Source organism: Triplophysa dalaica, chromosome 14 (assembly GCF_015846415.1).
Source record: "Triplophysa dalaica isolate WHDGS20190420 chromosome 14, ASM1584641v1, whole genome shotgun sequence".
Lineage (NCBI taxonomy): Eukaryota > Metazoa > Chordata > Actinopteri > Cypriniformes > Nemacheilidae > Triplophysa > Triplophysa dalaica.
The window spans coordinates 16011799-16029517 of record NC_079555.1 but is presented as its reverse complement, the minus strand read 5'-3'; the positions used below and the strand labels follow the sequence as shown (position 1 = coordinate 16029517).

Below are 17719 nucleotides of genomic sequence, written 5' to 3'. Positions count from 1 at the left end.
CTTATTAGATGCCTATTTTTAGCATATTGGCTGTTTATTATTACTAATAAAGCACATATTCAACATGGCCAAATTCTACTTCCCTTATCCTACCTAATTCCTAAACCAAACAATTACCTTACTAAATATTAATAACCAACAACAGTTTACTAAGGCAAAAGTCATAGTTTATGGTTTATTAATATGGACCTAAAAATAAAGTGTGAAAAAGTTTTTCTTATACCTGCTCACGGCAGGTATTTTGTTAAAATCCCCAATTTCTTTTTCATGTAGTTATAACTGCTTTATAATGAATATGTAAATTACTTATTAATCATTAATGAACACATTTATAAATGCTTCATAAAGGATACCTTTATGTAAAGTGTTACCTTTATATTTAATGGAATTTTGTAGTGTTTTTATAAATTACTTATGAGCTTTTATTGATGTTTCCCCATAATATTTAATCAAATATGAAGACCCATCGCCAAAATGACTTCTTTTCCTATAGTTATGACTCAAGGGTGGGGCTCTCGGGGATTCGTTTCTGCCCCTCCCAAGCAACATGCCTCCAAAAACCTGCCTCGGTTTTTTTAGGATTGCCAACTTTTAATTTCCAATCAGTTTCCAATGGAAAAATCAAGTCTCATCCACGGTCAATTTTTTCCTTATTTCTGAAGCCCTTCACTGGGATGTACCTCACAGTAGAGAGAAACAGACATTCGCAACTTCCATTCTTGAATATGAACTATAATGCTAATACATATGCTAAAACATGATTTTCTATGTATTTTAGGTGTCGTTGGTTGGTACTTTTTCTCTGTGGAGAGAGTTTAAAAGGCACACATCCTAGAATAACAACCGTGTGCTGTTTTGGGCTGTTTGGAGTCTGCGCTTGTTTGTTCCTGAGTGAGCGGGAACTTTGTACATGACTGTGTTTACTCTCTATCTGTCAAACATTGTGTCTGTCTGTCAGGATTCTCTGTAACCCAGCTTGAGTCGTCTGAAACATTTGATAATCTCCCACACGGTTGCGAAGTCTTCTTATCATATTTGAGCTGTCTGGAACATGTACCTCAGAGAGACTGATCACATTACTTCAGTTCTAAAACTCTCAAGGTCTAATTCACTTACTCTCTCTCTCCGTTGTGAAAACTCCCCACTCTTTCTTTTGTTTGACTCTCGCTCTATTAGCTGAGGCAGTTTACCTCGTGGAGCAAACATAAAAACTGAAAATAAGATAACCTGTGAAAAAACAGTCCTCATTTTAAAATAGTTTCACAGAAAATATTTCTAAGCTCTCATGAAGAGAAAAACAATTTACTTTATTTTGATAGAAAACCGTGTTGTTTTGTAGACCCACAGAAGAACGAAAGTTATTGGAGTTTGAAATAGCATGAGACTGACTTGAGTGAACTTTTCTTGTAATACAAAAAAAACACTAATGCCGTGACCTTCCTATGTGTGTATTTATGCCTTTCTGTTATCTGGTTCAGTACACCTCATTACTCGTAAAATAAACAAAAAAAAACTCCCGGATTGTCAGTGCTCAGTGCTTGTGTGAAGTCCCCTGTAGAAAATGGATCATTAAAATGTCACTTTTTACAACTGACTCATATTTTGTTTTGAATCTCCAGTGAGGCACGTACCACGGGGTCCATCACACCGTTTGGCTCCCTCCCCAACTGATATATTAGAGGATGTAAAACCTACATGGTAAGCTAATAGCAGCGCAGTGGTCCAGACACTATTTTCAGTCGTCTCTATTGAGAAGCCAAAGCTCCTCCAGACCGAATATAGCACCAATGATTCCCATCAAAGGGGCCATTGCTGTCTTAAATGAACTGCTCTTGAAAAGCGCTCAGAATAGAGCCGAAATATGAGGTTCTTGTCTCAGGAGAACAGAGTTAACTGTGCCACCAGCCTGTGGGACGCGGCTGAATAAGTGAGAACTGAAGGCAGGTGGCTGAATCTGTAATATGTTTCTGCTCAGAGCTGTGGACACAGATGTTCAGAAGTGGATCTTCACTGTAAGTTCTTTACCAAAGTTTAATCATAGATTCGCAGAGGTGGACGAGACATTGGGGAGGTCCTACAAGAAGAATTCTTGCCTAGAGAAGTCAAATATTGTTGGTATTGTATATGTGGTAAAGTAATTTGTGTTGTTTAAACACTTGTAGTGAGATGTTTTGTGGTCAACTGTGATTTTCTGTGGTAGCTCAGGGTTAAATGTGAAAGAAGAGCTGTCAAGTTGGACAGTGGTTACTGGCGCAATACCTCTGGCAGCTATTTTCTCTGTAGGTAATAGGCATAGGCTACAAACTTCTATTTGCTTGAAAGACTGAAACCTCAAAACTGTATGGCAGGACTTGATTTTATCCTTTCGGAATCGATTAATTTTGGGATTTGTGAAATGTGGGTGTTCCAGGACTGAATGGTGCCTAAATAATGAAAGTGACAGATGTAATGTAAAGATAGCAATTGCAAGCATATCGAGGTTCAGATGGCGATATGATTTTTACAGATACCTTTAAAAATGATGTGATTCAACTAATATTGAGATATTACGTGGGTGAAAATATAACATATTAGCAGTAAATAGCTATTTGTGTTAAAGGCGGGGTGTCCGATTTCCGAATTAGGCTTGTTTAGACAAAGTCGGGCCGAGTACCAAAACAACCTTGTAGCCAATCAGCAGTAAGGTGAACAGTGCACAGGATGGACATTAGTCGAGCCAAGCGCTGACGAAAGCGAAAGATGGGGGTAGGGGTGTGTCTGTTTTGGTGATTTGAACATGAAAAACGTCTGTGAGAAATCGGACATCCCGCCTTTAATGGATATCAAGTCAAAAATGAGACTAAAAACATACTAACAACTATGTTAGCACCATACTAGCATCAAGTTTAATCATGCTAGCATTATGTTAACAAGATGCTAAACATGTTAGCATTATGCTAAAAACATGCTAATCAAGTTAATATCATCTAATCATGTTAGTGTTGTGCTATCCATAAATATATAACAAGATGCCTCATTCAAGCCCAGATTCAAACAGATGCTAATGTGGCATGCTTCTAGTTATTTTAAAGATAGCGGAAACATCTACATGCCTGGAACGCTTAAATGAGGCATCTAGTTATATATATATTATCATCATGGTAGCATAATGATAGTTCAAGTTAACATCATGCTAATACATTTTTGCATAACATGTTTAATCATAACTTTTTAAAACATGTTAGAATCATGTTAGCATCCAAGTATTTTTTTTCTTTTCTTTTAAACCAGATTTTTTTAGGGGCTTTTTGCCTTTAATACCATAGGGCAGTGGAGAGCAGATAGGAAAGCGTTGGATATACGGACAGGGAAGAGGGACGACCAAATGACTCTTGAGATGGTAATCGAACTCTGATCGGACCTCTAGTGCACTGGCACTGTATGTTGGCGCACTAACCACAGGGCAATCTGCGCCGACCAGAGGATTTTTATTGTGTCCTGATAAAGAAATTATATAGAGTTTCCATACTTTTTCACATGGCTGTTTATATATGTATATATTTTTTTTTAAATAGTGGGTATTGATGAATTATGCCCAATAACTCCGGAGACATGCAGTAAGTTTTTTGCAGTTTCATGCAGTTTTTTCATTCTTAATAGCGGTCTTTTTTGCCTGCCGTATGCTTAAACATATGCGCATACATGTGCTTGTTAAACAACAAACGTGTTTGTTTGTGTTCTGTCAATGCTGGCTGTGCGTGTGCATTTATGACTTTGCACTCTGGCATTGGGGTCAATTGGCAGTAATTCAGTAGCAGTCACTTAGATAGAAAGGAACATTGGTGACTCACAGTTGGGAACTGTGTGATGGAAAGAGTATTTTAAAGGCTTGATTGTTTTTAGCAGCGTAATCATGCATCATATGCATACAGTACATACTGTGACCATTGGGACGGTCTCAGAGAAACAGATTTTGTACCATCATGGTCATGGTATTTATGGACGTGTGGAAGCCACGTTCAAATTTGTCCTAGATTAATTCTCTCTCTCTCTCTATCTCTCTCTGTGTTTTACAGTGTACTCATGAGGCTTTCTGCTCCGTCATTTTCTCTGTTACCTTTTTAATATTCACACAACACTTTGCTGTCTTTCTTTTTTTGATAAATTTTTCTTCTCTCTGGCTGACTGTGTCTTCTCACAGTGTGGCTGATTTGAGCTAGTCTGTCTCTTGGCGTGTTTGGTGCGTATTGGGGTCTGTTCTCCCCTCTGGTGCCTAAAGACCTTTTCAGAGAAAGGCACTCTGATGCAGTAGGGTTGTAATGCTGAACGCAAATGGCGTGTTTGCATTGTGAAACCTTCTCCGCTGTCATGTTTTTGATATTGTTTCACTTAAATGGGTCACATCAGATTTTGTTCCTAAAGCGTTGCGTAGTAAGCGTCAAGGTCAACGGTTCGATTTCCATGGAACACACAGCTTGTGATGATTCTGAGGTAATAATAAAAAAAAAGGTTGCTATTGTATGTATTTACAGTTATAGCAATATGAGGTAATTCATTTACATTTACAAAGACTTTTCGTCACATTAAACTTGTGCAAGTTGTTAGACCAATATAGTCTCATGGAACTTGTTACATAGTCATGAAAATAAATATATTGATTCGTATACATGGACTTTCAAACAAAGGAATTTCCCTTTTTTCGCGTCACATTTTCGCGATGGTAATTGGTACCAATTTTACGAGGGAATATGTGGATACCTACGAACTCATTAATACGTCTTATTATGATTTGACTTTTCCCCTGTTTCGTTAGGTTAAAGGGCGGGGTTAAGGTGGGTCTTCATCATTGCATTGCTAGCTCGTAAAATGTGTGCGTTTTAGCAAATATGCCTATGCGTCTGGGATTTTAGGGTTTGGGGATTCCCCTGATATGAGGTTATAAATATACAAATGTACTTTACATATGCACGGGTTATGTGAACTGAAAATCGTGCTGAGTGACACAAAAAAAGGTTGTACTTAGTGACATGAAGAAAATGGGAATTGGTGTCCATAAACAAAAATGAACAGCTTTTAAATTCGGTTACTACGCTGTAAAAAAACAGGAATAAACCGGAAAATTACAGTTTTATGTCTATACAATTTTTCCCAGTTGTTTGCCTGTTTTCTTGTTAATTTGTGGCCTTTTCTGTTATTTTCCGATTTTTGACAGTATTTTCAAAATAACTTGAAAAATCTGTAAAAAATTATGTTTTTCTACACTGTATGTTTGAGGACTGGACAAGACGACTAGCAAATGCAGAAATATACACAGAACAGAAGGAAGAAAATCCATCAATGGTTGTCTGATTTGCTCTATGATGCATGCTCTATGATGCATGTTAGCTCTTCTCACGACACACACATTTTACAAGATGAGTTTTATCTTTGCTACTTCAGAAGTCTCTTCATTGGATACTTTTTGACCTTTACTTGAGTAAATATAAATCTTTTTTTTTACTTTTTATATTGTGACAGGCAGAACAACGACACGTTCCCGGAAGTGGTAGATACAACCCCGGAGGGTAAGTTTATTAACATCAGAGTGAGAAAAAAAAAACGAGCCACAGTGGGCAAAAGTGAGCCACAGTGGGCAAAAGTGAGCACCCCAGTCCCCGGGAGAACGGAGGTAATCCGGAGCGTGTCCACGCTAGACCAGAGGCTGTGGGATTGAGCCGGATGGGTCCGTTTAGAGGGCTTGTAGCGTCCAACAACGGTATATCCTGACTGTCCTACTCTTCGGTTCCTAGGTCAACGAAAACAGAAACATAGCATATCCATTAGCATGGTTATAAGCTTGGTTAGCGTGGAGTTGGTGCTCACCCATCTCTTCATGACCGTCTCCTTTTAAAGGCTGCCGTGTTTGTCTCCTCATGAGCGGCAGGTGTGCCGCTCTAATTACCTCTGTCTCCGTGGCGACGCTGATTGTGCAAGGGGTGACTCGTCACAATATGCAGTCTTCATTCATAAAATATATATTTTGTTAACTTGTAGGAGTACATTGGTATATGGCCTTTTTGCACACTACATGTACACAAATCAAAAATCAAACAGTTTTGATTTCATGGTGTATAAAATGACACAATCGTTCGAAAGGTAAAATGTCACCCTGGATCACAAAACCAGTCTTAAGTAGCATGGGAACATTTTAAGTTGAAGCCAAAAATACATTGTATGGGTCATAATTATTGATTTTTCTTTTATGCCAAAAATCATTAAGATATTAAACAAAGATCATGTTCCATGAAGATATTTTGTAATAAATAGTAATTCCTGCCCTAAATATATAAAAACTTTATTTTTGAGAGTGGATGACCAGCAACAGTGCCTCTTATTAACAACTTTAAAGGCAATTTTCTCAATATTTTGATTCTTTTGCACCCCCAGATTCCAGAGATTTAAACAGTTATATCTCCAGCAGATATTATCATATCCTAACAACCCATAAATCAATAGAAAGCTTAATTGTTCAGCTTTCAAATGATGTAAAAATATTGATTTCATAAAATGTACCCATAAGACTGGTTTTGTTGTCCAGGGTCACAAATAGCAAATTAACAGTCTATGTAAACATTGTCTCTAGTTAGTTTAGTATTAGTTAGTTTCATGTTTTTCATGGAACCTCTTTGGAATGCCTACATGCATTACGTGAAAACCGCTGGACTGACATTTTTACTCACTCCTTTCTATGTATAGTCAGAAAAAGCCTAAACTCTTTAGTTCCATATTTTCCATTACTTTTTTTGAATTGTTGAATACCGATCGGGCACATTTTGACATATTGTAAATGTGGGAGGTCAAGGGCTGTTTTTGAAGCTAACTTTTGATTCATGCTTCATTTGGAGTTTTTAGTTCAGAAAGTTATCTTGAGCTTTTGAACTGATTTATTTTAATGGATCAAAGGAAATTCATTTATCGAGAGACTTTATGACCCGGTTAACACATACAATTTCACTCTATTGCAGGAGGTTAAGAGAGAATATCTATCTACACAAGCTTGAAAGATTAGCTTTATTTTCACCGTATTAGCAGGTACCAATTACATTTTTAACCCTTTGAAGGGGATGATTGATATCAGACAGCAGTAGGGTCTTTTGGGGTCTTATTTTCTGCTTCCTTCCTTCATATTTATATAAAGGCAATTTTTGTTTTCAAAGCTATTTTTCTTCGTCATACCAAAGAATCAAGAGATCGAGAAGCTTTCAGAATTTCTCAACCGCAACCTTTCTTGGGATTGGATAGAAACCAGAGATTTGATTTTCTTTGTGTGTGTCCAGACACATAATCATTACTAATGTCATTGATGTTGGTATTTTAGGTGCATTGTCTGCTTTGTGATGAAAGGAAAATTGGCTCAGAAATCCTAATTAAATACATGTTTGGATTTGTTTCAACAGTGTATAGAATTTTAAAGCGATTTAGTATAACTGTGTTTGTGTTTTTTATTTTACACACTGAGCTCAGCAAGTTGGGAAGCACATTAATTTTTCACAGGGTGTAATTTGCCATTATAAAATCAGAAACAAAAACAGCGTGCAACAGAGATTCAGACTAAAATAATAAGCCTGTACAACAACAGGCTCTCTTTGTGTGCTGGACGCATACTGAACAAAACTATCTGCTGAATTCTGTGAAGCTGTTTACAAAGGCTGTATACACATACAATAACAGCTGCTACAGAAACAAAGCACAAAGGAGGAAATTACACATCAAAACAGGACATACACACTAATGGATGAACTGACTGCACATGTTGGATTTCCTTGTTCAATGCTACGAATTTTGCATTAAAACTAGTACACTGTTTTATGCTTACACTATCCCAGATATTTAATATCCTGATTTTGGCTTTGTTCAGCATTCGGTTGAATATTTACATTATACTAAACAAAGCTATGTATGTTGCACCAGAAATTATAAGTGGGTTCATAATATAATGTGTCTCCAGAATAAATTGCAACCTGGATACGGTATATGCAGTGCCCAGCATGCCACGTCCTCATCTGAACAGCACGTAAACCATCTCGATATAGGAGAGTCATGACCCACACCCTTAGTGACTAATCTGTCACATTGTTAAAAATAATGTGTATATGAATAACCGTCTGGAGTTTGACTCCCAGGAGGTCTAGGTGTCTGAGCTAGTCCTGACACATCGATTTATGGGTTCCTCACTTTTATCTGTGGATTTCGTGTCAGGGAGTCTACGGGACCGAGTTAAGGGTCAGAGACATGCAGACCTGACTGCACAAGTGTGAAGAGAACCCTCCACACATTTGACATGTCAGTTCCTCTGAGTCACAGTCCACTGTCACAGGGTTAAAAACAAGACCACTCACATAGAACAAAAGAGATTGAGAGTTGGTTTGGTTATTTTAAAGCAATATTGTGTTAGGTCAGGTTGTCCGTAGGACAATGCTAGTTTGGTCTTTTGTGGTTGTGGAGGCACAATAAGATCTTTGTTTAATTTCCTGTAAATATAAGCTTTGTCTTATGTGTTTGTTCAAATCAGTTGCTGTGAAAATCTTGTGGATAGCATAGCTTCGGTAGTTGGGTAGGAAATGTTGTTATAGTTCATATTGAAATGATTTTTATTGCAGTCTAAACTACATTTCACCCAAAAATGACAATTCTGTCTTCATTTACTCACCCTCAAGTTCTATTGTTCTATTAAGTTATATTCACCATTTACTACCATAGGAGAAAAATTGCTTTAAAAATGTCTTTGTCATGTTGAACATAAAATATATTTTGAAGAATGTAGGAAAGCAAAAAGTTCTGGGGCACTTTTGACTACCATTGTCACTTTTCTTACAATTGGAGTCAATCGTGGCTAAGAACTGTTTGGTTACAAGCATCCTTACAAATATCTTTCTCCGTGTCCATCAGAACAAAGACATGTTTACAGATTCGGAACAACTCGAGGGTGAGCAGACAACAATTTTTTTCATTTTTGGGTGAACTGTCCCTTTCAGATTACTGACGGAGGATGAAAATAAGCGTCAGCCGTTTATGAGATAAAAATGGTGACCTCATTTATGAACTGTATTTCCTTTAAATGTATTAAAAAAAATGTCAAGCTAAGGTGACCGATTTTCTTGTCAAATCACTATGCAAACTAGTAGAAAACTTAAGGTGTTAAATTGAATGAAAAATGATCAGAAACTGGAAGCTGTCCAAACGTAAAAAAGTAAATTGAAACAACTAAACAGCTACATTATTTTGGCAGTGTTTGTGTTGAGAATGTATTCACGACGGACGCTTAGATAATGCCAGCACTGCAGAATATAGTTTTTGTGCTGAAAATAATTAATAAATAATTAATTTAATAGATTTCATTGTTATAATGTTATAATGTATTGGTTTTAATGGAAACTAAAATGGTGTCTACCTCTGATGGATTCTATTGTTGGGATGTAATCTCAGATGGGAACCAATAGAAAACCTAAAACACACTGGATAAAGTAATTTTGTAATGGTTTTAATGGAAAAAGTAAAAGGTTCATACTGTTTATTAATACCATTAGAATGTATGTGATGGTTTCTATTGGTTTTCTATTGTTTTCTTCAGCAGGGGCGTAAAGTCTCTTATATGAAAGGTATAACAGCCCAGAGCTCATAAAGTTGGACTGTCATATATGTGACAGAAAGGACGTCTCCAACTCTTGTACCGCCATTCTGCAAATATGACACACAGTCTATGTGTTCAGTTCAGCTGGGAGAGATCAGCTCCCCTCACAAATAACTGTTTTATTGCCTGTCTTCTATAGCCTTTTATTAACTCTGTTGCTGGTCACTGTTCAGTCACCTCAAAAGTGGGTTAGTGCCTGTCACAGAGGAATGAAGTCCATCATAGACTCATGGGGGCAGGATAGAAACAAATCAAAGCTGGTTCCACATTCTCCCCATAGAAATGAATTGGCCACTACGGTAATGCAATCAGAATGTACTGTATGGTTACTTCAGTGTCCGTCAATGGATAAACATTCTTCTTTCCTCATATAATGGTAGTTACAGCATCAGAAGGGGCAGACTGGACCAAGGCAACCAGCCAAACCCTGATCCCCTCTTGGACTGTATTTATGGAAACAGTTTAAAGGGCATGGCACTTTGCCATGAATACACTTCACAGGTGGTTTCAGTCTTAAATATATAAAAAACTGATAGCCAGGGGGTGACTTGAGTTTAGAACGCCATTACCGTTAATGAGACTCACTTTTACAATGTGTTGCTCTTTCCTCAAAGGCTATTTAGTTTAATTGTGTTTACAGCAGGTCAGAGTAAACATCTATTGTTTATGCATAACCCATAACTCAATTAAAGCACAGTGAAGTGTTATAATGTAATACGTATATAGACATAAAGAAGCAAAATAATGCAAAAATCGGTATACAGTACGGCAGACTGTAACTTTCCCAAACTTTTCAGCCGGCAACCCCCAAAATAACAGTGCCAGTGACCCGCGACTCCCACTATCCTCAGAGGTGGTTAAGTATACAAGCACAACTGTGCACATTAACTTATTAGGTCTATCTAAACATGCGCATATTGACAACTCAAAAGAATATATTCTTACATAATACTGCGACGCTTCTCTGCCCTCCTCAGCTGAACCTTAAAAACAATCTGCGTGCACATATGGGGATGTCTAACGTTGTGCTGTAAATTGACTTGCTGCACCTAACCTAATGCGGTTACTAAAGTGACACATCAGGGGTACGATCGAGGGGAAGGAAATTCCAAATGCTGATGGCTTTTTATTTTCATGGTTTTATTTGTAACGCAACTAAGATTTTATAGTTGGTTTCACTTATTGATTAAATACGCTATTTCTAATAACTAAAAATAGATTTCTGGAAATCATCTTGTGACCCTACCCTCGCGGCCCCTACTTCGGAAACGCCTACAGTACGGTATGTAAACATAAGTCATCAAGCACTATGCGCACACGGTCAACTGCTGCATAAAATATAATCTCCCCGCTGCTGTGATTGATTGTGCTGTTAAATTGCACTCATCTAATTTTAGAGAAAAGCAATATCGTATGTAATTTCATAGCATTCTATACAAGATGGCTTTGTGTCCACTAAAGTTGCACTAAAGCACATTCCCACACTTAACTGTAAGCTTTAACTGATTTATCATAATCTTACCTCAGCAATGTGAAAATGCATAACCTAACAGAAATATAATGAAACTAAAACAGTTAGAGGAATGATTTGCCACCGGTGGTGCTAGACAAATTTGTGCATTCTTGTGAATGCTTGAATGGGCAGTTGATGTGACGGGTGGTGACAAAAAAATTTCCCCATTTTTTTAAGGTAATAACCTTGATTTAACAAAAATCCAGTTTTCATCTGAGCAATAGAAAAAAAATCATATGATTATAAAGTTTGCTTTCATGCCGTCAAAACACTTGTGAAAACACATCAAATCTTTCAACAAATGTATAGTTCCATCTTGATGATTTTCTTTCTTTTGTATTGTAATTAGTAAACATTAAATAACGTTAAACATACCCATTTATTGGAATTAAACTAGAATTTGAATACTTAAAAATGATGGTCAACTACCCAAAACTTGTTACTTTTATAAAGAGTAACAAATCATTAAGAATTAAAATATAAAATGTATTATTGAACTTTGTGATTATGCTAAATGTTCACTGTTGGCAAACAACGTGTGCGAGTAAGTTTGTTTGCGTGTGTTTCTCACATTTGTCTCATAAACAGCTAGATGGAACCTCCCATGATCACCGTTATTCTCCAGCCCGATCGGTTACCGCTGCGCTTTGACTTTCTTTGAAGTCCCTCTACTCTCCATAATGTTGATGTTTACACAAAATGGCCCCATGTCATAGATGGTTGTCATGGGAACACCACATTTGGCCCTGAGGCTTTGTATTTATGAAGACGGAGGACAGGAGTACACTGTGTGTTGTTAGGTCTGTCTCTTACATAAATTGATTATGCTCGGAATAAAACAAAAATTGATTACATTCGCTCCACACTGAGAAAAAGCAATCATAAAACACGAAGAAAATCGCTCGAGTAATCATGCTGCGAGCTAATAATGTTTTCACGCTGTTCATTTTGGAATCGATTGTGATGGCGTCATGTTTTGGTTTGTCCTCAGATGAGACTTGGCTCTGACTTAATCTTCTGAAAGGGTTTCTATTGTAAGACTGCATGCGTCTCACCTGTAAAACTATCAAGCGGCGTGATGCTCATTATACATGACAGCTATTTGTTTCTCTTTTCTTAGTTGTCATTTTCAGAAGCCACCACACATAACATGAGGTGTCAGAGACGTCGGTCCAATTGACACAGTGCTAGAAATGTTACTCAGAATACGCAGCATTTGTAGAGCTTTTCCTTATCAACACATTCTGAAGAGATGCTACAAAGTTTTTCTTTTGGTGCTGTGTAGTTACACAGGAACAATCCACAAATGGTTGATGAACAGTGTTTTTTGCAACCCAAGCCCCTAATAAGGAGAAAAAGATGAATGAGGTCTTTTTAACATCTCAGTTGTTACTTCTAGACGCCACTAAGATTGAGTAGAGAGCAGATCTGAATCTGCACAAGATCAGCTACGAACTTGTGTAGGTTTTTCTCCTGAGAATCAACTATTAGAAAAGATCTCAAAAACTTCTATCAAATATACAGAGAGCACTACTGTAAAAAATGTTTTGCTAGGTTAGATTACCTAATTAAAAAAATGAAGTACATTTAATTTCGTTATTTAATTAAATAAATTTAATCTAAAATTGTTGGATTAGTCAGAGAAACATTTTTGAGAAGCAACATTATTGGACTATACAATAGCAAGAGCCAGAACGTTATTGCGCAAGGAACGTAATCATTAACAGGCCGGAACCCCTGGAACGTAATCACGAACGGATAGAACTGATAGACGGCCATTTGACAAAAAAAATCGGACTCTTCTTTTTGAAAAAAATAATAAATCAACTCTTTCTACAAAAAATCATTATTCCATTGCTATTCAATTTGCGAAATTGTGAATTTAAAATATGTCCAATGGAAACTCCCATAAATCGGCTAGTTTTACATGATGGTGCAGGTGAGCTTTTGCGATGCCAGAGTCGGCAGACTAATTTCCGGTCATATAACACTATGGAGTTGTTTTGTTTCAACAAAGTACTCGGCAATGTAAAGAGGATCTGTCACTTCGCTGATATATGACTTCTTTATCTAAAATATATTACTTCTTTATCTTAAAAACACCCATATTTATGCAGTATGCAGCGACGAGACGAGACAACGGAGACGGGAGCCCTCGGAGCGACCGGAAAGAGAGAGGTGAGAGAGGAAAAAAAATATATAGTCCGGTTCCCTGACATGCTGCACCAGCCGGAGTACTCTCCTTCTCGGTGCCTTGCGGTGGCCCTGGGCCCTCGGGGGACAGACGCAGGCTCCGGCCTCTGGCGGACGGCGGCAACTCCCCCGCTCCCGCTTGGACGATAGCCACCCCACCTCTCTCATCGACGGTCGGGTCGCTCGTTCCTTTTATGTGCTCCCAATCTCCTACGTGATTCGAGCCCGGTGTGCGCACAGCTGGCGCTTATTCACAATTACTCACCGGTCTCGAACCATGGTCACGCCCCGTCTACTCCACTACAACGTATGTTATGGAAGATGCTGATTAGCTTGTTCAGGTGTGTTTATCAGAGCTGGGGCTTAACTCGGCAGGAAAATGGATCTCGCGGGCCAAGGTTGAGAACCACTGCTATACAGCGTTATACGACCTGAAACTAGTCTGCCAACCCTAGTGTGCCAGAATCTAACCGTCCCCATCTTGTGGAACTAGAGAATTGCAAAAAAAATCTTTACACTTGCATGAACTGTATTAAGGCATTTCGAAAGTAATATAAAAAAATGCAATGTAAGCAATCATTTTTATTATTTTAAAGTAAACATCATTCCAGACCTGCATATATTACTTTATTGTGCAGAACCCAAAGAATGAAATTTGCAAAGACGTTTTGAACAAAACAAATAATTACTATGGTATTCAATAGTGCCCCAGAACTGTTCATTCTTCATGTTGTTCGGTATCTTCATTCCTCATCTTGTTATGTGTTAAACAGAACAAATAAATATATACATTAAGTAAATGATGACAGAATTTATATTTTTGAGTGTCAGCTGTGCGTCGCCACCCGCTCCGTATCTCTCATGGAGGAGATCGGAAGCATAATAGGACGAGCAGCATCGTGTAGGACGAGAGAGGACCGCGCCCGGACATGTTTAAGTTTGTATTTATGTTCTTATGGCCTTAAGTTTGTTAAATGTTTGCCGGTTCCCGCCTCCTTCCTTCCCTACTTTGAACTGTGTTACATTGTTACATTACGGAGCCGGTTTAACGTGCAGCTGACACTCAATATCACTCACGTCACCAGCCCCGCGTCATTCCCTCGTGGCTCTCGTCCCGCCTTGCTCGTCACACTGTTCCTTTAACTTTTTTTATCAAATCTTTACTGACCTTTTAGTATTGGTTACATGTGCAGAATGACGCAGACAGTCAGCTTGACAATCTTATATTATAACCCTGTGCTCTTACCACATACCAATTATTGTCGAAGTTGTGTCTGCTTTTATTTCCCCTCAAGGATGTGAGACAGAGACAAAATACCTAAAGAAGTAACTGAAAGTAACATCAAATCTCCCGAGCTATGAAAGAGCAATTTCTAAAGAAAGAAATGTTCTAGGGTCCCCATTTGTGTGTATTATTACAGCGTGTGGTTTCCGACCAAATTGAGAATTTTAACAGCGTCTGACTCATAGAGTAAGTGACTTTTTTGTTTGTTCGTTGTTTTTGCAGTAAATACTTGAACTGGATAGGAGTGGATGTAAAGGTTCAGTGATCAGAGGATAAATGGAGTCAGAAGGGTCACCTTCACTCCAGTAGTTACTGAAGGGCTGGTCGCTCTCTGATTGTGCTCTGCAATGACACGTGTAATGATGGCTCTACAGTTCACTTTGATTGCAAATCGGGGACATTGTGACCCTCATCAGCACCGTACACCACTTAGGATCAGCAAGCCATCCGTGAGAGATTAAAAACATTACCGTAAGAACACACAGTGGGTCCACATCAGCCAAAAAACATCCATGGCTCAGGAGACCAAGAGGTGCTTTAAGTGATGTTAGCCATTCTAGAATTTTCAACTTAGCCACTGAATTAAACATGCCCACCTTCCTAAACCCCCCTTTTGAAAAGACATGCACTCGCTTAGAAATGTTTAGAGAACACATTCTGTATGAACAACAATGGTAGCAAAATAGCATACAGAAATGGACACTTTGAGTGTAAATTATTTGTAAATATTAGATTATTTGATTTATTGAATTGATATGAATGAATGAATGAATGTAGAATTATATTTAATTCATATTATGATTTAAATCAATCATTTAAATTTAAATCAATTATTTCATATGATGTAAAATATATTATATAACTTTATTTAGAAATAATATAATATAATAAATAAAATTAATTAAATATATTTTTTATATATTAATAAAAATATTTATATTTGTGTAGTATTTATTTATATAATATCAATATTACTATTCCTATTTATTAAAAATAATGAATTAACTAACTAATGATTATAAAATGTTTTATATTTATATAAATAAATGTGCATTACAATAAACATTTATTGTTTTGTTTTCATGATTGTTCAACATTGAACAAAACCCCGCCCCCTTCTGACAAGCTGTTAGTATTAGCCATGCGCTCCCAGTGTAAATTTGTGCACTCACTAGCGAAATAGTGAAGAATTTCTGTTAAAATGACATGGTGATTTCAGACAACATGCATTCAAGGGATACATTCAGGATTTTAGATTATACATATATTTGCATCCACACCAGCAGACGATAACGTTACGCTAATTCTAAAATCTCACGATGCAGTAGGTTAACTGTCACACGAATGGATGTATAGCTCACCTATATGTGATGTATCAAGTGTTTATATTTGTGATAATTTTAAAGAGGGAGTAACTTGAGGGCAGAGTTTTGGTTGGCATTGATCCTTCTTTGTGAAAACGAGTGTAAACTGTAAAATATTAGTTCAGTACAGAAAAGAATAACAGTCCATCAGTGTCTTAATCTGTATTTGTGTTAAATACAACAACTTAACTTATAAACTTCATTGCTGAAAACGTCTTTCCTTTCAAATGTCACTGCAAATGCAGCTCTCTGAATGCTGTAGGTGCGCTCATCACATCCCAGGGACGTAAAGCAATACTTGCCAGCTTGCTCATTCTCGTAAAATGTTAGTAATATATCAATAAGTACTATATTCCGCCTGAAAACACCGCTTCCCAAACGCTTCCGTCTGCAATTCGTACACTAATGATTCAAACAATATCGTGTCTCATGTGAACTGCGCTATTCTCCTTCATTTAAGATGGTTTAAAAAAGTTATTAATTAGTTATCGTTATAGTTAGAATGTCCATCAAAACTTGGAATGTATCTCTCTGTTTGCTATTACAATAATTGAAAAGCTCTTTTGTCATATTAAACAACAAAGCTCTACTACTTTTGGTTTGTTTGTCAGACAAAATGGCGGTCAGTACAGGGGCACATAATGTCGTCAGATCAGATCCCTTGTCAATCAAACTGCTTGCAAAGGGTCATTTCTCTCACACTCATGTCAAGGAGCAAACATTTGAGGCATTCTCAGACATTTCATTCGTGATTTTCCCTGTGAGACAGACATGCAAAGAAATAACCACGTTCTGATATCTCTGTCCTCTCACGCTCTCAAAGTGTGACTGAGAGTCCGTCTGTCTCAGGGAATCACACACTGTCATGTCACACTTCATGCTCTGTAAGCGCTGCTGCCAACATCTTTAAAAAGGAGCGAGAGGCAGGATAAATCAGATGCATAAAGAGAGATAATGTAGGCCGTCTGCAGTGCGCGACAGACGTGCGTCTGCCTGCGTTTAAATTTTCAATTTAGCCCTGCCGCACACTTTGAAATGTGAGAAAAGTACGTTTTAATCAAATAACGTTTGCACTTTAAAAAGCCGAGCCGGCGGTTTAATTACTGTTATATTTCTTGCTTCACGCTGGTTTGATTGACAGCTCTGATATATGCATGTAAAACTTTAAAGCGCGTAATCACATTAGCATCCAAATGAAACTCCGCCTGCACACTCTCACAATGAGGAATTTGCCAAATTCTCATCAAAGCTTTCTTAATTATTCATTTTTAGTGTTTCGGGGTGCATTTGAACTTGTTATTTTGGAGCAGTTCACTTTTTTGGCTTTAAGTCCCTCACACTATGTACGAGAAAAAAAAATGTTTCCCATTTAGTGCTGGACGCCATTTGCCTTCAGAGAGACAGGTTAGATAGCATCTTTTAACGTTAACTCTGCAGGCCTAAAAATGATGTAGGTTCTGTCGAATGCTTTTTCAGCAAATGCCTTGTGACTCATCAGTTTGGCGTTCTTCCTTTATTATACAAGAATATAAAACTACAGCCAGAAATGGGAGGAGATGCGAGGGCTCATGCGAGAAACCTCTTTAATTTTCACACATTCGGCTGTCATTTCATGCCAGATATCGGTCAGCATCCAGTGGATCCAGTGTCGGTTCTCACATAAATACACACACAGCTGCACATATTTGGCAAATGTTGCGTAACCCTTATTTTGC

At 37.6% G+C, this 17719-nt stretch overlaps 2 protein-coding genes across 3 annotated transcripts in view; one reads left to right on the top strand and one right to left on the bottom strand.

Moving 5' to 3' along the window:
- The first annotated feature begins 1917 nt into the window (after positions 1 to 1917).
- large2 (LARGE xylosyl- and glucuronyltransferase 2) overlaps positions 1918 to 17719 on the top strand; it is a 104831-nt gene continuing 89029 nt past the window's right edge. The window contains exon 1 of one of the 2 annotated variants that reach the window (XM_056766500.1): positions 1918 to 2012. The gene's annotated coding sequence lies outside the window, so the exon portion shown is untranslated. Of the gene's footprint in view, positions 2013 to 5524; positions 5544 to 17719 lie in introns of those variants that run through there. The other variant, XM_056766501.1, reaches the window with a different exon arrangement.
- Positions 5683 to 17719, bottom strand: part of LOC130435713 (E3 SUMO-protein ligase ZBED1-like) — a 58413-nt gene continuing 46376 nt past the window's right edge. The window contains exon 2 of the mRNA XM_056766504.1: positions 5683 to 5764. Coding sequence (XP_056622482.1) covers positions 5751 to 5764 — 14 coding nt within the window. The 3' untranslated portion in view covers positions 5683 to 5750. The remainder of the gene's footprint in view (positions 5765 to 17719) is intronic.